This window comes from Haplochromis burtoni, unplaced genomic scaffold (assembly GCF_018398535.1).
Source record: "Haplochromis burtoni strain Fernald_Lab_line unplaced genomic scaffold, NCSU_Asbu1 Contig_18, whole genome shotgun sequence".
Taxonomy (NCBI): Eukaryota; Metazoa; Chordata; class Actinopteri; order Cichliformes; family Cichlidae; genus Haplochromis; species Haplochromis burtoni.
Window position 1 is genome coordinate 1567345 of NW_024582379.1, and position 22078 is coordinate 1589422.

The window sequence follows — 22078 nt, forward strand, 5'->3', positions numbered from 1 at the left end:
TAGTTTTATTCAAATAAATATCATAAGATTACATTAAAAAGTATATTTTATTTGACTAAAGTATGAAGTATAAGAGTTTGTTGTGTTTTTACCCGTGAGAGTTGCTCCACGTGGTTTACAAAGCATCTTTTTTTCACTAACATCAAATGTGACGTGATTTCATGAGAAACAGGGAGCACTTCCCAACTTGTCCTTCCTTTTCACAAAACTTAATTCGTTCTGATCAGATCTCGTCTCTCCAGAATATTTACATCTGGTTTATATTTGTTGATGGAAGTTTCGATACATTTCATTAAAGCTTTTTTCCTCATGAATTTTTTCCTCAAAAAATTTGGTCAATGATATTAAGGCTGCTTCGTACACACACTCACTGAGATCAGTCATGTAAAACTCATGTTTTCACCTGATCTGGGCACTAAATGGAATTTGCTTTTCAGCATTTAATCTGTTTTTTTTAAATATATATTTTTTATTTTCTATCTCTCTCCTCCACTTTTCCTTATTGTCCGATCAACATGTTGTCTGCATTGTAGTGAGTAGGGATTGCTGACCTACATTCATTTATGTGTCATTAGCTAATACACCTGTGTGCCATGAGGATTGGAGAGTGTGTGGCTGAGAGGGTCGCGGTTTGTAAACTGTTTACTGATCAAGTTGACTTTTCACAGCAGGCCAAAACAACCCTCATGCCACCAGGAAATATTCCAGCTTTGCTAACTGACCAGTCCACCCTGTGTGTGTCCTCATTAGGATAAGGATCGGTACCCTGTTTGATCAAGCAGTGTTAAGTTTATATTGTGAACTATGTTTAAATTATAAGAGTACAGTTACACTAATGCAGTGGTTCCCAAACTTTTTTTGCTGGGCCCCTCTTTGTTTTACAAGAAAAATGTTCGCGATTTGAAGAACCCAGCACGTGCTCCCGACGAAGGGAAAACCAATTCTGCAGGGGAGACCTACCTCAGCACTTGTGCAGGTGATGGCCCTGCGGCCCCACGCTTTGGGAGGGTCTGCACTAATGTATTGTAAGATATAGTGTGACAAATAATTTTATACAAAGAGTAGACAAGAAAAATAATGCATCATTAAAAAACAAAAACTAATAAAAAAAATAATGTGTAAGATATTTCTATGTTAAGTAATGACAGCAACACTGGCTGCAAAAACAATCAGACGAGTCTCTAAGAAACTGAAGATCCAGTGATTTTTCTTTTTCAGCAGTGCGCTCATAAAAAAGGAAAACCCTTTGCCGTTTAACACATTGTGTAAATAAAGTAGCTAGCATTAGAATTAACTTTGAAAACAGAGTTAGTCGAAACTAATTCTGAGGATTAATCAAAGATTATGGAAACTTACATCTGTCAGTTAGTAGGAGCTGGGCGATTAGTGTGTTTTCATGTGCTTTGTGCTGCTGTGTAGTGTAACCTGAACTTAGCTGGAATTTTGTTGGCATTTCCTGAGAGGAAAAAATGAGAAACATTGCATGTAGTTTAAAAAAAAATGATTCATTGTGTAGCATAGTGTCTACTGTGACAATCTACTATTGTGTTCTGGTGCTGGTTCAAATACTTGCATCTCCAGACTTTTGTTCCCATCGCTCAGCTTCTCATTTTTGAGGGGCCAGCTGACCTATTAGAGCACGCTGGGCTTTTGGAGCCACATGCTCCAAAAGAATAAGAGCTAAACCAAGGAATTAAGACAAAGAGTGAAACACAACTGTAGCACTACTGAAATAAAAATATAAACCTGCGAATTATCATAATAGGAGCGTTTTAGGAAGAACAGGTGCTGAGGCTGACTTCAGTTCAATGTGAATGGACTATGCAGTATCTATTATGTAGGGAGGAATATAGGGGAGAGCTCTTTGAGAACACAGCATCACAATTAGACAACAATGAATGTTTTAGACTAAAATCCTGCTGTATTCTGTATGTTGTACACTTCATAATAATAATTTAAAAAAAAAAACCTAAAAGACTCAAACCTGCTGTATTGTATAGGAGTGTGTATAATATAAGCATTTTGTATTTTATATTCTATATTACGATTCACATTATGCATTGTGGACCTTCTACTCTGCTTTAGCATACTGCATGCAGATGGAGAAATGTAAATGATAAACAGAGAAACAAGGGAGAAAAAGCATCACTGCAAGAAAAATGAAGGCCTGGGTTTGAAGCGCACGAGCTGCAGAGATGGAGGCAGATATGTTTCCCCAGACGTAAACCTAAACCTGATGGCTATCTGTGTGACAGTGCACATTTTATTACTCTATTAAATAACCCCCTGACTAACACAGAACCAGGCCAAGTGTGGGTACCAAACCATTAATGACACACATAAACCTTAGAAAATGGATTGTGCTATCCGTGTAGCACAGTGGAGTGCAGATCAGTCGCTAGATTCATGTTCAGAGGAGACTAAAGTGAGCGGGGAGGTGCAGTAAGAGGAACAAATCTTGTCAGCAGGTTAAGCTTGCTTTTGATTCATTGAGAAGTTAATGAAAAAGTTAATATATTTAACAATGTTAAAACCCTGAAATCTAAGTCAGCCGTTACAGCCAATCACCATCCTTTTACTTGCAATGTCACCAAAAGTTACATCCGATTTAGAGGACAGTAAAGTTTTATAGCTTCTGGAACTCAAGTAAAAGTAAACATTATGTTGGATGGTTTTGCTGAAACGTGATGCTGTTGCTCACATGTGCAAATGCTTTCTGTTCTCGAGAATGTGCATATGCTACTTAGTCACCAATGTACTCATTACTTAATGCTTTGCTATAGCATGCTATCTATCACATTTAACTAGTGCAACTCAGTTTGATAAGTGCTTTCCAAAGTTGCAGCGCCAATCTGCAGAGTGTAGTTACATAAAGGTCATTAAGCTACAGGAGCAACTAATGCAGCATATTCTATCGAACTGACTTTATGAGGGAGTTGGGCTGGAAACCTGTGTAAGAATGTCTAAAACGCAGGGTTATTAAGAAAAATCAAGTTATTACAAAAGAAAGTAAAACCTTAACTGTGTGGTATTGATTTGATATCAGTCATAAGTGGAAAATCTTATCAAAAGGTGATAAATGTTAATCATAATTTTAATATATTTCACATGTAAAAACAAAAAAGTTACCTGAAACCTCAGTTTAGCCCAAATATGTTGTTCTGTGACTTACATGCTGTTTTTTTCACTCATGGGTAATTGGTTTGATTTAATGACTTCTCTCTCTTAAAATAGTGATTATTAAAAAAACATTTGGATTTGAGATGAGTTTCTTATCGTTTAGATTTTATTACTTAGTTGCTGAATAAGTCATCTTTTTTTCTCCTTTTGTTTTTCTCAATTTTAATGTCTTGCAAAATAAATAGCTTGGGATCAAAATGCAAACTTTTAGGTAGCATTGGATATCGCTGCTGTCAAACACTATTATCTGTTATCGCTATTATCGCCCTTTCGTAAGTATCCGGAGGTATCACTCGTCCATTTTTTTTCTGAAAGTCATGCTTTGCTCACACTCTGTGTCTGACCTCCCTGATTTTTCAGTCAGAGAGTAGATTTAGTCTGTCATCATGCTTGCTTGTGTCTTTATATTCCTCATTTTTCATTAGGATGTGGTTTCTGAGTCTCTGAAGATTTAAACTGTTACCTTGAGATTTAAGGGGGGGGTTGGATCCACCTTTAGACTTCTTTTTGCTTGATGTTGGCGTAAGTGAAAACATTTTGTAACAGAAAAAAAATCTAATAAAAACAACCTGTTATTAGATGGAAAAAATTTGAAAATATTTCACCTGTACACAGTGCGTAACTTTAGCCAAGAGCTAATAAAGAAAATGTAATATATTACGTACGAGTTTTGTCATAAGGTTATTTTTGCACCGTTAAAGGAAAAAGAGAGATAAAAGAAGAGGAATTAATAGAAGATTCATTATAATTTAATCAATTTAATTAAATTCATTAAATTCATTAAACACATATGTATTCATGACACATTTTCATGTTATTCTTTTTTATCTTCATTGTATCACTGTAAGTAATGAGATGGCAAAATCAGCTGTTCATAAACACCAAATAAATGAATTTAGCTGTGGTTGTTTAACTGATGTGATCCATGTGTAAGCTCAGCTGTATATGTGTGCAGTTGTTGTTTAAGGGGATATGAAGCAGTTTATATAAGGCGCACTGTCGATGAATCTGTTTTCATACAGATCAGATAAGTCAAACTTTACTCAACTCATTCTTCATGGTTCCTCCACTTCTGTACCATTGATTTGTTAATGTTGAATTCTCCCACAGTTGCTCTATTCCCATGTTGTTGCAGTATATTAATGACTAGCCTTATATGGGGCGATCGTGGCTCAAGAGTTGGCAGTTTGTCTTGTAATCGTAAGGTTGCTGGTTCGAGCCCTGGCTCGATCATTGGTCATTGTGCCCTTGGGCACACCATTGCCTACTGGTGGAGGTCAGAGGGCCCGGTGGCGCCAGTGTCCGGCAGCCTCGCCTCTGTCAGTGTGCCCCAGGGCTGCTGTGGCTACAATGTAGCTTGCCATCACCAATATGTGAATGTGTGTGTGAATGGGTGGATGACTGAACGCTTTGGAGTCCTTAGGGACTAGTAAAGCGCTATACAAATACAGGCCATTTACCATATGGTGGATGGATTATCTCAGTTGTTCTCCTGACTGAAGTTTTGTCCGTTTACAGCATCTTGCGATTGCATTTGTTCCAGACCATCCTGAACACTCACGTTAACTTTTATCGAGTGGAAAAAGTTAGCATTCATCCTCCTGCTTCACTGTTTATGTTATGCTAACATAGCTGTGTTGCTAGCGATCATGTAGCACATTGTTATATACCAGCTAGTCCAACTTCAGTAACCTACAAAAGTCACTGCTGTTTAGTTTTCTGTCTTCATTTATGTTGGAAGTGATATCAGAGCTGTATGTTTTAATTTTTTCAGAAATCACTCAGTCAGAACATGCTATATCATGTTTAGGTTTAGGTAACTAGCAAAACTAGCGAGCTAACTTCCCGCTAACGCCGTTAAATTGAATAAATTTAAATTCTAGTGGTACGGATGAAGTCATAGAATCACTCTGATTGATATTTTTGGATAAAGTTCAAAAATAAAATCATCTATCTGTTACACTAACCTGCCATAAGCGACAAGACATGTACCACATTCAGATGAATGAGTCTGATGATGTTTTGTCTCCAGATTTATGACATTTTAGTAATGAAGACTTTGAACGTCCATCGCTTTATTATCTCAGCCAGAGTTAAATGATTTAATGTAAGATTTGTATCTGCCAAAGGAAGCGTCTGACTTGTTTGGGTCTAGATTCAGTGAAAAAGCCCTCCTGGCTCCAGCAACCAAATTTTCTTTTTATAGGCATCGCAAGAAGGATTTTATTCCATTCTTTGAAATGGATGATGCCATTATTTGTGTTGATGGTAAAGGTCTTTTGGGGGCAATGGGTTGTGAGTACAATGCAGTTGGAGTGGACTGTTCATCGACAAGTAGAGAAGCCAGCCTATATTAAGTAATATTGTTTACTGGTATTTTTGAACTTAAATTTAAGGTCAATTAATGTCAGATATTTTCTGGCAAACAGCAGACATTTTATTCCTTGATGCAGGGCGGCGAAACAGAATATAAGATGCTTCTCAGCTTTCACAATCCAACCGTACTTCATACTTTCTGTGTGTAACTGTGTCTCTGTGTGTGTGCTTTCAAAGGTTGGAGGTCATACCATGCTGCCCATCCGCTGGATGCCTCCTGAAAGCATCATGTACAGGAAGTTCACAACAGAAAGTGATGTTTGGAGCCTCGGAGTTGTTCTCTGGGAGATCTTCACCTATGGAAAACAACCCTGGTACCAGCTCTCCAATAATGAGGTATACAAACTTTTATTATAAGTGCAATAGTTTCTTCTGCAGGTGCACGAAGACGTTTGTGATTCACAATTATATAAACGACCTGGCTTAATAATTAACATACTTTTTGCAGTGTTTTTAAATTTGTTGAGTGATCACCAAGTCCTGGTAATTCCAGCATTAAAGTTAAAGTAACAAAAGTTCTGTAAAAGTTGCCTTGGAAGCACCTTCTTTTTAATAAGTGATGCTGAACAAGATGTTGCAGCCCCGAGATATGATGAAACAGCCCTTCAGTAAAAGTAAGGCTAAATATTTGATCTGTTTTGTGTGCATGTTTCTCATAGGTATACACCGAGTGAGTCTTTTGTTCTGCGTCATCTCCTCACTCACAGAAACTCAGCAAGAATGACTTCATGACATGGAGCAAGCTACTCGAAAGAAAGAGAAACAAAACCCAGATGAAAAATCTGCCGGGGCCGTTTCTTTTTCCTGCTTTGCTCAGAGTCTAGCAGAAGTGTAGCAGTTGTTAGACATCGCGCCTTTTAGATTTTTTAGATATTAAGAGTATTTTCTTGATTCCTCTTACTTACTGTATAATGAAGTTGGAAGTAAATGGCAATTTCTTAAAGCCACACGTGGTAATATAGACTTTTTCTAAATAACATAATTTATTTTAAACACTCAGATGTTTTGAATTTCCAGAATTGACAACTGCCTCTATCAGAAAGCTGTGGAAAATTCAAATAAGGCTGAATTGTATGAATGACTCATTTTAAAATGGCTAAACAATCTACTTGCTCAAATTCAATCAGATTGTGGAAACAACAGCAACTCCCTCACACAAAGAAAATCAACTTAACCCAGAATTCGAATCAATTTTCCAGAAAACACAGCAGTGTCACAGCCTTCAACCCCTCGCCTTGACCTTAGCCTTACCAGCATGAACCCTGGGAGAGCCCTTAACTCTGGTTACATCCAAAAAATTAACCTTTAGCCCTTTCACTGTCTTCTTTTACCCTTTATGTCTGTCTATCTTCTGCTGTATCACAGCTCACTCGCATCGTGAATGAAATGTGATGCTCACATATCTTTTACACAGGATTTAAAGTTTTGATTGGGTCCTTTGTAATTTTAGATATTGAAATACTGCCTGTGCTGACTACACACAGTACAATCACCTGACACTTGGTTAGGTACACTTATTTATGGGCTTGTTAATGTAAATATCTAATCAGCCAGTCGGCCGCTGCAGCTCAATGCATTTTGGCATGTAGTCATGGTCAAGATGAAGCTCAAACTGAGCATCACAACTGCTGATCCACTAGAATTTTTCTAAGTGATCAAATAGAAAACCAAGTGAGCTGCACCGTTAATGCCAAAGGTTGGAGCAGAATGGCCAGAATGCTAACAACTCAAGTAAATGCTCATTACAACTAAAGTATGCAGAAGAGGCCTCACACAACACAACACATTGTGTTGTTGATTTGGTGCAAACTACATGAAAGCATGGACATATCCTTTGTATCAATGATTTAGGCTGCTGCTTGTCAGGTAAGGGTGTGGCACAATTTGTTGGCACACTTTCGGCACCTTAACATCATATAAACACCACAGCCTCACTGAGTATCGTTGCTGACCCTGTCCATCCCTTTATGATCACAATGTGGTGATCTTCTGCCTGCTGATCCCAGCAGATAACACATCATGTCATAAAGCTCAGATCATCTCAAACTGCTTCCTTGAACTCGACAGTGAGTTCATTGTACCGCTGGTGTCACTGACCTCCACAGTCACCAGATCACAATCCAATAGATCAACTTTGAGATGCGCTAGAACAGCGGATTCACTTCATGATTGTGCAGCTGACAAATCTGAAGCAACTGTGTGGTGCTGTCATGTCAAAATGGACCAAACTCTTTGAGGAATGTTTACAGCACCATGTTGAATCTGTGCAATGAACAATTAAAGCAGTTCTGAAGATAAAAGCAAGGTGCATCTAATGAGTAGGTGTTTACACATGCATGTTGTAAATCTGACTTTCCCCTCACGCTGGTGTAGAGAAATTGCAGACTTTGTCTTGAAGACTTCTCTGGCATATTATTTCTCGAGTTCAGTAAATAATTTATTCGCTGTGACATTTTCACTTGGCAGAGCAGATGCTCCATCATCTTAACTAGAGTTTGAACACTGAATTTATTTTTTCTGCTTTGTTCTTTACTAAATGGGACGGGGCTTCTTCTCACAATTAACTTGATGCTTGTCTTTCTTTCGCTCTGTAGGTGATAGAGTGTATAACCCAGGGCAGGGTGCTGCAGCGCCCTAGGACCTGTCCTAAAGAAGTGTATGACCTGATGCTGGGCTGCTGGCAGAGAGAGCCACACATGCGTCTCAACATTAAAGAAATCCACAGTCTGCTCCTCAACCTGGCCAAGGCCTCGCCTGTGTACCTGGATATACTGGGCTGAACGCAGAAGGAGGCTGAAGAAGGGTTTTAGCTGTGTGTGTGCGACATGTGTGCATTTATGTGGGGATGGTCGCTGAATGTGAACGTGAATGCATATTTGTGGTTGCGTGCATGTGTGTGCGAGCTGCAGGGTGCGAAGCTCATGCAGGTGTGCGTGTGTGCAAGGTGCCGCTGTACAGGATGTGAAGCTATTATTAAACTCTCAAAGGCAATCAAAAAATTCCTCAACTGATCCCCGATCGCCTCTTTCTTCCCTGCCGATGTCCTCTCCTTTATGCATTTCCATACCCCTTCCTTACCGAAGAGACATGTAAGAGTAATTTAACTTTGGAGTAAAAAGAAAAACAAAAAAACCCAAAAAAAACAACAGCATCTCACTTATTTTCAAATGCTTTAAACTGACTGGGGCTAAACTGATGAAACCTAATTTAAAGGACTTTTAAATGACTCATTCCCTGCTGCCTGTTGGACAACAGGACTCGTTTGAACATCCGCAAATTTCGAGGAGACGTGGCGAGGGGAGGATTTCCGGAAGCTTCGATCTTTTGCGTGTAAATATGAGACTGGCGAAGGAAATGGCTCTGAGAGATGTCGAGCCATAAAGACACTGTGTTTTCCCCGCCCACCCTGTCGGTTTGTCTGTCTTTTTGTCTGTCTCTCACAAATGCATATCAGTATTAATGTCTGCGTCCATCCAACAAGACTACACAGGCAATGATTAACACGTTGGTACACATACAGTAAATTGCGTGTGACCAAATAATGACTGGAGAAAAAAAACAGTAAACAGAATCTGCTTTCCTGTCACACAAAATTAGGAGATGTGATGAAAAGATCATTTCTGGTCGGCCAATTTTGCTGATGCAAAAAAACCCCAAAACAGCGGCAGCTGAGGCTGATCTGAAATGCTGTGGTGACGGAATAATTCAGGAGTATGGCGGAGGAATTGTGCGATATTTAATCGTGAGTAATACAAATGTAAAAAAAAAAAAAGTGTCTGATCTACATGAGCTGCTCATTATCCGCTCTTGTTCTGTTGTTTTACTCAGGCCTGTACTGCACTGTCATACAGCACAGGGTAACATGAGGACTACTCCCCCAGCCCCCTAAAGTGACAGATGCTTCACCTTGTGATGTCAAGCGCTCATGTCAGAGGTCAATTGATTCATTTGTCCACAGCTGTCCAACAATCGCGAGATCATGGCGTTGGGGAGGGAGGCGTAAAGGTTGCCTGGGGAGGCTCGGGGTTTGAGTGGTCAGATGACGGTCAGATGTGTGGGTGGCGGCATTGTAGAAGGTGTGGTTCATTTGGTCAACCCATATTAAATCATCAAAGCTCTCAGCACTTAGACATCCTTGAAAACCACATCTGCGCTACAGGGGATGCACACGAGAACACACACACACAGTGTATACTTTATCCCATCATCCTTCCATCGCTATATCCTCACACACACACACACACACACACACAGACACACTGAAAGTCACTCAAAACTGTCCAAGAAGGAAATTGAATTGTGCATGTTTTATTATTTGAGCGGTGCAGTGCTTTAGCCAGGCCCCGTGCTCTGTAATGGTGTAATGTATATTTCATTACAGCCTAATGGGCTCCATTAGCACAGTCTCCTCACAGACATTCAAGACTTATTGTTTTACGGCCGAGAAGCAAGGGTGGAAGGATGGAGAGGATAGAAGAGGTGAAGGAGAAGAAAACAAAAGTAAGGGGCCCGGAATGAGGAGCAGCAGAGGGGAGAAATGGGAGGAGAGGTAATAACGCATGGTGGGAAGAAATGGAGAGGAAGGGAGAGAGTTCAGATCGGAAGCAATGGGGTAGAAAGGAGAAGACGATGGCAGTGTGACGGTACGGATGGGTCATGTGGAGAAAGATGAAGGAGGAAGAGGAGGCAGTTGAGCGGAAAGGCGGAGGGAGAGAGTGGCGGAAAGAGAGGTGTAAATGTCCCCGGGGAGAAGGTGAGCGCGAACATCCCTCATTACTGTAGCCTGCAGATGTTCTGTAAGCCACAACTTTAACTTCACGCTCTCCTCACATTCCTACAGCTGCCCTCAACCACATTTTACACACATGCAAACTTCCCCACACACATTTTACTGGCAGTCCACCAACAGCTTAAACCGAAAATAAACTCAATAATGTACCACACATCCCCATTATTGAGAACCACTTCACTCACTTACAGTACAGCTCAGATGTCTGAAAGCTTACAGACGCACTGTATATACAGCATCTCGTGCATGCAAGGAGACACATTCTGTGTTTTTGGGTTTTTTTTGCATTTTACTGGGGCATATTTATCCTTTACAGATATATGAGGTACAAAAAAAAAAAAAAAAAAAAAAAAAAAAAAAAACAGTCATAATCACTGCGGTTTCACTTACAGCCATTTTTAATTCGATGTCTTCTTGTTTATTAACAACAGCACTTGATGGTATTGGTGTTTGTGGATTTTGAAAATGTTGATTTTATTGATTTCTAGTATTATTATTTATAAATTAAGAAGCATTTTGTACATTTCTTTCTATAACTGAAGTTGCCTTTTGCAACTACAACTTGACTGAAGTTGAACACTGGTTTAGTTGATTACATTTTAGCAAGATAATCTTGAGTGTATATGTATTTTTTATGTCAGGCTCCCTCTAAACAGTTACTATGCCTGTCCTCTTCGTGCAGCCCGCTGCACAACAGGGATGGATGTTTCATCAGTCCGTCACTTTTCTAGATTTAGCTCGACATATTGCGAAATTATTGTCACCTGTCAGCGCTAAGTGTGAGGCTTAATGGAAGAAGCATCGACAGTACGCACTAACAAGGCTCTCAGAATCCATCCCTGCTGTACAGTCAAGTAGAGTTTGCACTGAGTGAGCACACTCGCAAACACGTTCAAAAACTTGCCACACAATAACTCTGTGCAATAACAGAGGGCATGGTATGTGAGGGCCTGTGTGTGAGCTGGAAATAAAAAAAACACCTAACTGTGAGAAACCAATGCAGCGCGTATGAGAATGCCTCTGGTGTCAAAAGAGTAGCGTACGTTGAAGAAACAAGTTCAGCTGGCTGCACCGTGTGTGCACGTACCCGCTGTGTTTCCTTTTCTTTCTTTTTTTAACAAAGTAATGAACTGTGTCAAGTTGGACAGCGGTGATGTTTTGATAGTCGCTGTGAGAGGAAGAGGCTGTGAGAGAGGTGTTTGCTAAGACGAAGACTGGTCAGCAAAGATCGACTTCGCGTTGATGCCTCACATCACAGAGATTTCAGCAAAGGGGAGACGATAAAAAAATAAAGGGAAAAACAACAACTGCTGTATGACCAGACACCTCAGACGAGGAGGGACTGACAATCACAGACTTCTTTCTCTCTCTTATTCAAGTGACCTACTGTAAAATAGACTATTCAACCAACTTTCCTCTTCTATGCTGCCTATACTGTATGTGATAGTCTTAAACTTTGGTCTTTAGAAGTGCTACTTTTCCTTTTTTCTTTCTTTTTTTCTTTCTTTCTTTCGTTCTTTCTTTCTTTCTTTTTGTAAAATGAAATAACAGCAAGAGGAATGAACAAAAATACAAATGTACAAATGTGAATAAGCTGCTGAAAGAAATAAGCATCGCTAACTACTGTGTCCCAGACTGTGTCGGTATCTAGATTGTACTATTTTCTTCCTTTGTTTTTGAAGTAGAGGGCAGAGAAATGGGAAGCTGCACTGGACTCACAAATACACAAGATGACATACAGCAGCCCCCGGGATTCAGAGTGATGCTTGCACATTCTCTCGGGGGGTGTTTGCGTGCGTGTCTGTGTGTGTGTGTGTGTGTGTGTTTGTGTTTGTGTCTGTGTGTGTGTGAAGAAGGCTGATTGATGCCAGAGTGAGTCAGGAGGGATCTGGAGGCTGGGTTTTAGACTCAAGTTCAAATGCAATGAGATTCAAGACGAGAATCACCAATTGATTTGTTGTCGCTGTTCACCAATTCATGATAAATGGCTTTCCCCAGTCGTGTAGGACTGTGGTGTGTATTATGGCAGCTAAGATTTATGGAATCAGTCAATTGCTTTATTTATGACTCCAAAATCAGCCTTCTTCTCTACGCAACTTACTAAAGCCTGGTTTTCACACAGGTATATCAGCAATAGTAACTGATATTTTCCTTTATTGGTTCTCCTCACTTTTACGTAGTTTGCGCTGAGTTTGGGCTAAACCACGTGACTCAGTGGACCAAAGCATATATCTCATACAGTAGATACACATCGCAACTTTGAGTATGCTTTGATCCGTATCACATTTAATCCCTTCTCTCTCTCACAACCCCAGCATCACAGTCTAAGCTAATAGAGCTAAAACATCTTAAAGGTCATCTCTGAGATTACTTTTGTGCTTGGATGCTTCTGGAGCCTGTACGCCCTGGAAAACATAATACCACAAAAACTGCTTTGCTGCATAGAAAAAAATAGCATTGAGGAAGAAAACTGTGATTTGCTATATGCAGTATTTTTTATTTTTTTTTGGTATGATTTTTGGGGTTCTGTGCCGTTTGTTTCTTGTGTTCAGGAAGGTTTAACCACTGCTATTGTGGCAGGAGTGGAAGAAAGAGAGGATGTTTTTTGGATTGTCAGAATTTTTAAATGGGATGGTGGACAATATTTGTATGGAAGATGTGTTAAAATGTTACTTGTTTGCCTACAGATGCTCTTCAAAATGTAAGAAACGTGTATTGCAAAGCACACAATGTTATTAAAGCTGGAAATGTTCTGTCTGATCGAGATCACGAACGTTTATCTTTGCAAGCAGTGTTTTGGTTTTTTTTATTGGTACTGGAAAGAAAACGTCTGGATGTCCACATCTGTGCCCTGCTGGTTCAAACACACACTCACACACACACATTAAATTCACACACACATACAGACACACAAACACACATAGAAACACAGACCAGAGGGAACTTGTACAGTCATACAGTTGCGTGGTGAAAATGGTCATAGTGACTCATGATGGTGATGATGGTGATAATATGACTTCTCTCTGAAGGTGGACCAGTCTGTTGTGATATAGTGTAATTAATAAAAAGTGTTATGTCACATCAAAGTTCCTGCAAGTGATTATACGGACATGTTATACACATATGTGTGTGTGAGAGAGAGATGAATTCAGAAGTACTCAGGCATGCTCAAGGCAGTGTAAGAAAAGCAGAAAAATATGCCCAATTGAATTGAGTGATAGAGCTCGAGTGTCCGAGTGATGCTTCATCTCTCTCGTTCTATTAATCCCAACATAAATCCAGCGTCTTTTAAGGGAGAAAAAAAACTTACTTGGTTTGCAGATTAGAAGCAAGCCGAAGGCTTTTGTGGGGAATTGTGCGAGCAAATTGGACAGGAGCGTGTGCCTAAATCCCTGATGCAATTAGGCAACAGCTGAATTAATATCTCCTTTTTACACAGAGCTCTGTCTACAATTTATCTTTTAATAAAAATGTCGTTGGGAAGGAAATAAGAAATGCAAAAATTCACCTTAGTGTAAGTGTGTGTGTGAACTGTGTGTGTGGGAGATACTTAGACTTAGCATACTGCCTGGGTAAGCAACAGCCAGGTGCTGCTGATCAAATGAGGTTGATTAACTAATCAGCAGCAGGTATTTCTGCTTTTCTAGTCTGGAGCATTCAGGTACTCAATGCAACAATCTTCCCAGGAGTGGCATTCCCAACATAGTCACTGTAAAGTCAGACTATGAAACTACAGAAAAGCCCAAAAGCTACATCTCAGACTATACATGCCCCAGCTAGCATGTTAAATGTTAAAGTTCATGATGCTACAAAAAAAAAAAGAGACTTGTTTGGAAGGGTTATAGGAAAAACCATCTTCTTTCTAAGAAGAACATGGCAACTTTGCATGCTTAAGGTTTGCACAATTGCATCTAAACAAAAAAAACAAAAAACAGCTCTCTGGACAGCTCAGACCAAGCTGGACATGTTTGGTCATAATGCACAGCACCATATTTGGCGAAAACCGCACACAAACACCTCATAGTAACTGTCAAGCACGATGATGGAGAGGTGATGATTTGGGCTTGATTTAGGGCCACAGGACTTGTGCGACCTGCAGTCATTGAGTGAACACATTTGACTCTAGAATAATTTGTGTGACAGCAGATAAAACTTCCCCTAATCAGGTCGTGTAGCAGGACACTGTAAATCCAACACAAATCTACAACATAACGGGTGAAAAAGAAAAGAATCAAGGTGTTGAGATGGACCACTGTAGGTTTGTGTGAGTATAAAGAAAGCAGCTTGTAGTTGAGAATTTCTGTGTTCAGCAACCGAACATCATAAATAACACTGTTAATTAATGGACTCATAAAGCACACATAGGTCGAGTTGTAAGGATGACTTTAAGACATCTTCTGTATGATCGTGGACAACGCATGCTTATGTAACGCGTGTGTGTGTTGCGCTTGATGTTGGCTGCATTGTGCTCTGGTGTGAAACAATGAGGCAGTGAGGGCTGGATGTCTGGTTCTTTAGTGTTGACTAACTGAAACAATGAAATATAGAAAACAACAAGCGGTGTGTGTGCTGTGCGTCTGTTAGGCTGGCTCCCCGTGCCCATTTTGGAAAATACTTTGAGTTGAGTGCACATGCTCGTCTACACACACACTGAAAACACACAGAAAGGGGATTGAAAATTTTAAAAAGGCATTTAATGAGCTCTAATTACATCAACTGCCACACATAACCTTAATAATTATGGTCTTAACAAAGATAACAAGAGCGGATTCCACATCAGTAGGTTAGTAGTTTCCTTGAGTAACTAATTACACTAAAAGGGAAAACAAATCAAGTACTACCAATTCATAAATTCAATAGGCTGGTCTCCATGTCAGTAAAAGGTGATGTTTGGGATTAAAAAACACTGTTTTGAGGAATCTTTGAGGAATATTTTGGTAAAATAAAAGAATCACATTTACTTCTTGATGTCACAGGCCGGCTCATAGCCAATGAAAAGTAGGCGAGATGAGGACTTCATCCTGCAATACGTGTGTTTTTTGAAGAATTAAACCATTAGTATTGGCAATTAATTGATAAGTTGAGTTCAATTCAAAGTAAATAGCCTGCAATATCAGAGAGAGAACCCCAGTCATCCCCTATAGGCAGAACTTTGTGACAGTGGAGAGGAAAAGCATCCTTTTTAACAGGAAGAGACTTCCGGCAGAACCAGGCGTAGGGAGGGTCAGCGACTGATTGGTTTGGAGATGAGAGAGAAGTGGGGCACGTAAAGAGACCACAACCCCAAAAAGGATGCAAAATAAAGAAGAGAGGACAAAGGTTAAGGCCATGCATTAGTGTCAAATTAATGCATTGGAAGGGGGGAAAAAAAGGAAAACAAAAACTTCACTGCATCATGGGAAGTCCCCCAGCAGCTTGAGCCTGTAGCAAGAAAACCACAGGATCTTACATGAGAAAGGGTATCTGTCATTCTGCCTTGCACTTTTCATTTTGAAACTGGGAACCACAAGAAGTGTATGCTAGTGTCGTCCAGGGAAAAATAAATAAACCAAAACCAGGAGCGGTGGATCCAACACCTTCCCAAGCATGTTACTGCAGTCTTGGTAACCTCTCACAATGGAAGGGTGAGAGCTCATGATGCCAAACAATCAACCAGACAGGAAACCACCCAGATTATTAGCCACTGGGGGGGGAAAAGGCACAAACACTCCACAACCCAAATGGCTTGACTACATATGAGTACAGACTGGAGAGTGTTGCCAAATGCCCAAATCCCCTATGCCCTTTTTGTGAGTGGCACTTGCCAGTAACCTTTCAAAAGATCAAATTTACCCACATGCTAACCTGATCAATACGATCTTCCATTGAAAGAAACCAACACGAGTCAGCCTACGATTCTGAGCAAACTTTTCAAACCTTTATAACACAAAGACAAGTTCAGGGCCATCTCAGTGTGCACCATTATTAAATATGTACCGAGCTTCAGCTTCCAACTGCCTTTTCTTTTCCTCAGAATAAAATATCTGTTTGATGGGGTCAGCACCTTCGACATCCACGTCCTTCTGTAAGTGGGTTGATACCAGCTAGCAGAGCGGGATGGCTCCAAATAGCCAGCACCTCATATTTTCTCACATCTAAATGTTGTTACAAGGTATCCAAGTACTGCAATGCATCTGAATTTTTTAAATGACCCTGTAGCACTACAGACGCCAAATCCCTCTCTCCACCACCTCACAATCAGAATCAGCAAACAAGGCAACAGGAGCAGCAGCCACTGTTGGCTAGATCGCTCTAGAGCCAGGATACTCTGAGTCACAGCTTTAAGGGTCTGGTTTTAAGAGATTTTTAATTTAGTTGATATCTTATGGCTTGGATTTCAAATAAATAGCTTAGGCAGACACTCGGAGCACCACAGTGCAGCTACTACTGTACTTTCCAAAATTGCTAAGATAACAAGGGGCAAAAGCGCAAGGACACATTCGCTGGGACTGAACTAATGCTAATTGCCTGTCAAATCATCATTTTTCTTCACTTTTTTTTTCTCCTTGGGATCGCTAATTTTTCCTAATCTAGTTCACCTGGCCTTTCCACAGGTTAAATCAGCGATATTTAATTAGCCAAATAGGTTTAAATGTAATAGATGTAAATCTGAAATCACTTCTAGGGGAGATAGTGTTTTAATTTATATGTATTCATGCTTTTTTCTTCATTTGTTTGTTTTTGTGTGTGTGTGTGTGTGTGTGTGTGTGTGTGTGTGTGTGTGTGTGTGTGTGTGCATGTCTATAAGTAGGAATAGTAGTGGTACAATAGCTATATCAAGCTATATAGTATGTCTTCCATATTTCCAACCATATCCATAATCACATACTGTGTATGCTACCATTGTATATAGTGTATTATCTTACTTTTTTTGTTGATTGTACTTATTTGTATTTTTGTATTTCCTTCTGATATGTGTACCTGAGCTGAGGTGACGCAAAAATGTCCCCGTTGTGGGATCAATAAAGTCTTATCTTATCTTATAACATACTTTGTGCCATAAAAATAAAATTTAAAAAATGCAAAGAGCAGATCTTTGTTATTGGCCGTGTCAATATACTTGACATAATTCTGAAAATTAATATTTTACAGATATTTTATTCTTTCTTTTTTATGTGGACATAGCATGTGTAACATTAATTGTTTATTGATCAAGTGAAAAAAAGTTTGATTAAAAGTTTGTTTTACAAAAAAAAAGTAAAAATGCGGTACAGTTGTACATCTTGGTACATTATGGGGAAACTCAAAAGAACTGCTGTGTGATGTCTGTCTTTATTGTACAAATGGGTATTAATCACCACTAGAAAATTGATAATTATAACCATTTCTCACATGAACCTGTCACTATACGGTACCTTGTTCCTCACAGCTTTATGACAGCATTATAGACAAAGCTCAGACCTTCGACAGAAGAATTCCCTTTCCAGTAATAAACATGTTCTGCACTGTGAAGGTGAAAAATTTAAGAGAGTGATGAACACATATTTTTGAGCAGAGGATGCTGGGAACACGGCAACCCTCAAAGGGATCAATCAAAAGAAGAAGCAGACGTCATTATCATAATCATAATTACATTTGATTGGATGTAAAGTAGTATTTATCAGTGTAAAGCACTCAAAACTTCTGTGTGTAAAAGCAACACATCTTATTAGAAAAGCCGATGTACTCCTACAAAATCTCATTATAGAACAGACATCTTGCCAAGGCTGCACTGGCAGAGATCCCACTTTCAGCATGTCAAGACATACTTGACATGATGTGTGAACAAAGAATAAATATTGATAACAAATAAATGAGAAACATAAACAAAACAGTAAGTGCAGTTACAGTGTCAACTGAATGAAGAGCAACGCAGAAACTTTGTTCGACACAGCAGATCAGTGCTAGTAAAATAAGCACCACTAATTAGTGCTGTGAAAAGTGGCAACACCAGTCCAAGAGGTCACCATGAAAGTTGGTGCACAGACAGCAAGAAGGTATCTGAAGAATCTAAGAGTTTTTTGAGACCTCTAACTTTCCCTGACAAGCATCCATATTAGAGATATAGATCTAAGTGAACAGAGCCATTTATCTCTGTCCCCTTTGTGGCTTTTGACCTTATAGGATTTGCAAGTTATCCGATTTTATAATGTTTTAAATTTCTTTTTTTACCTCTCCCAACTTTTAATGCCACGAGGCTTGCAATTATAGTAATTATAGTCTCTGGTCTGCTCTTGTTTTAATGATGGGGCAGTGATACTGATATTATCATTCAGTAAGTAAGTAAAATGTATTCATGAAGCACTTTTTACAGATTAAAATTACAGTGCTTAACAGTAAAATAAGAAATAATATCATAATATAAAACAAGGTAAAGCAACAGAATAATACATAAAACAACAAACGAATTAAAAGCTTTTTTCTGTATGAAAATGTCTGCAGCTGTTTTTAAAAGAGTCAGTGGAGCCTGAAGGAAAAACCCTGAATTTTAAAGTAACTTTTTAAATGCATCTGCAGACAATTGTGTTCGAAACATTTAATTTCGAAATGGGCTCAAATTGATATTCAGTTATATCAAATATCAAAATGATAGCTACAGTTGTCGGAAAATTCAAAGTCTGAACCTCACTGAAAATTAGCTCAATCATTCTCAGAGGTCAGCTCCAGTCATTTCCCAGCTCATCCCATCAGGATCCAATTTGTTTCTATTCATAGTGGCAACCTGTATTCCTTATTTAAAATGTCTCATCCCTTCAAAACTATGTTGAAGGGATGAGACATGGTTTCATCCCTTCAACATATTAAATATAGGTTTTTGAAATAAAACCTATGTTAAATTAAAGACTACATATCCATGCTATGGTCAGGAGAAATGCATGAGCAAGGATTAACTTAGCAGGAATACACACAGAATGATTAGCATGAGAAAGCATAAGCAAACTGGTCTGCTTGCCATACTGAGTAAGATAATCTGATGCTGGTCCTTTTGGACAGTGGTTGATTAGGCTGCAGGCTGATGGCTCACAGGTGGTTCAGTCAGGAGCAGCAAGAGGCTCCAGAATCACAGCTGTGGCTTTGAAGCACTCTGGGAAAACAAACATTATGGACCAAAGGCTTATTATGGCAATACAGTTACTATTACTGAATTTTGGCTATTAACTGTAACTCAGTTAAAAATTCTCTGCTGGGCTGTAAACGAGCCATTATTTCTCAGTAAAGACTGATATCAGATTAGATTAGAAAATGATAAACTGGGAAACATTAAAGCAGAGTTTGTGTCTAAATCTCATGAATTTATTTATCCAGTAATGGCAGAAATAATGAAATTTGCTATAAAACAGGGGAGATTGACTCCAAATGGAATATGTCCTGCACATCCATTGCTGAGGCTGCTGCATGGACCTGCATCTGCAAGGTGGTTGGTGCCTGCCATGTTGGTAACACCCTAACCAGAAGGTGGATACCGAAGGTTAAGGGAGCAGTCCAGCTGAAGAGGTCCTATCGAGCTTGGTTAGCCTGTGGGACTTCGGAGGCAACTGATGAGCACTAGCAGCCAAGCAGAGTGCAGCTTGGACAGGCATGGACGTAGATCAGTGAGGCCATGAAAAAAGACTTTTGATCTGCCTCAAAGTGATTCTGTCTAACCATCAGGTGACTCAGCAGGAAGAAAGTGGTGCTCTACTCACATGGTGTATAGTACAGGTGTGTTGCTGCTGACTCCAGCTGAGGATATAGCCAGGTGATGGAAGGAATACTTTGAGGATCTCCTTAATTCTACTAACACGTGTTCTGCACAGGAAGCAGAGTCTGGGGATGAGGTGGATGACTCGCAGATCTCTGGGGGCGAAGTCACTGAGACAGTTAAACAGCTTCTTGACGGCAAGGCCCCAGGGAAGAAAATTTGGGAAAACAAGACATAAACAAACGACTTGAAAATTGTTCCCAAAAACATCTGCATTGAGTTCAAAGTCTGACATAATGTGTCAAATGAGTGATGACACATGTAAACGTGATGTGTCACTAGAGCTGAGTGACTGAAACCACACAAACACAACATCTTCTTCCTCTTTTCTCAGTTTTGAAGCTAAAGATAAAATGCTAGCCAAGCTAGGGCTTAGAGTCTTATGCTGTACATCAAAGCCTCAGTAATGCTGTTACTAACTATAGACAGGATGTACCTTAATACTATGCCATTAACAGCAGCCTCATCCCAGAACAAAAGAGCAACTGTTGCTTGGAGGAAATCTATCATTATTGCAGAAATGTGGGCTTTGAGAGAAAACACACAGAACAATAGTGCAGTGGCGACAAAGACGAGACATGCCAACACTGCTTTGTAATGACGTGGACCAATTAGATATTTTTAAAGCAATGACAAGCTCTCATTAGTGGTTAATCCCTCGCTGCTGCACCTGCATGGTGACATCACCACCACAGCAGGGAGGAGTGTTCATGCGGTCCCACTCAAACGTCTGTTTCTGTGTGACTGATTTATAAGTGTTCTCTGCTGTAAATAGCATTACAAAGCAGAGTGAGCAACTTTTTTAATTAAGCATTGTTATTTTCAAATGTTATTTTGCTTTCAAGTGAAAATTTCTTTTCTTTTTTTCTGAAAAAAGGAGCTGATCCCCTGAGTGCTTATATTTTTACCAATATCCCACATAGAAAAATTGGTATGGCCCCGATCTAGCCCACACAATGTGCTTACATATGGCCCACATACCGCAAAGAATGACGGCCCTTTGGTGGCCCAGATCTGGTTTGCCAGAGGTGACCCACACATGGGCCAGCACGAGGCCAGTTGCAGACACACTGGCAGTGTTGGGGAGTAACGGAATACATGTACCGCCATTATGTATTTAAAATACAAAATATGAGTAACTGTATTCCGTTACAGTTACCATTTAAAAAGGTGGTATTTAGAATACAGTTACTTTGTTGAAATAAATGGATTACACTGCGGTATTTTCCTGTTTCATAATGTGGCGGGTCAGGATTGTTTGGGTTTGTTTGACAGCTGTTCTGTTATTCCAAGCGGCAGCGCTACGGTTGCCATGGTTACAGGGCAACGCTCTCTCTTTTTCTGCGACTGTGTGTTTCCTGGGTGAGAGAGCGCCTTTTTGTTGTTGTTGTTGTTGTGCTAAGCTAATAGGCAGAATGCTACAGGCATAGCTCTAAAGAATGTAGCATCATGGGCAGTGTAGTCCGTGCTGCAGGGAGAATGGACTGCCATACCCGTTATGTGTCTGTGAGCGCGAGGAGGGAGAAAAAGGACAGTGGAAAAGTACGAGCTGTCATCGAGCAGAAACAATAATAACCACTGCAGCCAAGAAGAGTGCCTGAGGAGCCCAGTTGTAAGTAAGCTATTAAGACTCGACTGTACGCTGTGTTCGTGTTTTCCTCTGAAAACAATAAGTTCCGTTGGAGCAGTCTTTCAATGCCTCTCTCTGTCTCTCGCAAGAAAAGTTGACCCAGACAACAAAGTAAAGCTTTTTTTCGGCTACGAGCTGACACGGAACCCGAGATATTAGCCAGAGGTCCCTTTACTACGGTTCGGAGCCGCGGACCTTCAGTAATAGTAATAAATCACACAGCAATAGTACATTCACGTAGTTGTAAAAAGCATGATAATATATTAAGTAATCCAAAGTATTCAGAATACGATACTGTCATTGAGTAACGTAACGGAATACCTTACAGAATACATTTTGGGAC

General features: G+C 39.8%; 1 protein-coding gene across 3 annotated transcripts in view; it reads left to right on the forward strand.

Moving 5' to 3' along the window:
• ntrk2a (neurotrophic tyrosine kinase, receptor, type 2a) overlaps positions 1-13102 on the forward strand; it is a 111840-nt gene extending 98738 nt beyond the window's left edge. For all 3 annotated transcript variants that reach the window (XM_042218346.1, XM_042218347.1, XM_005916183.3), the window contains exons 19-20: positions 5734-5892; positions 8151-13102. In XM_042218346.1, coding sequence (XP_042074280.1) covers positions 5734-5892; positions 8151-8336 — 345 coding nt within the window. In that variant the 3' untranslated portion in view covers positions 8337-13102. The remainder of the gene's footprint in view (positions 1-5733; positions 5893-8150) is intronic.
• The last annotated feature ends 8976 nt before the right edge of the window (positions 13103-22078 follow it).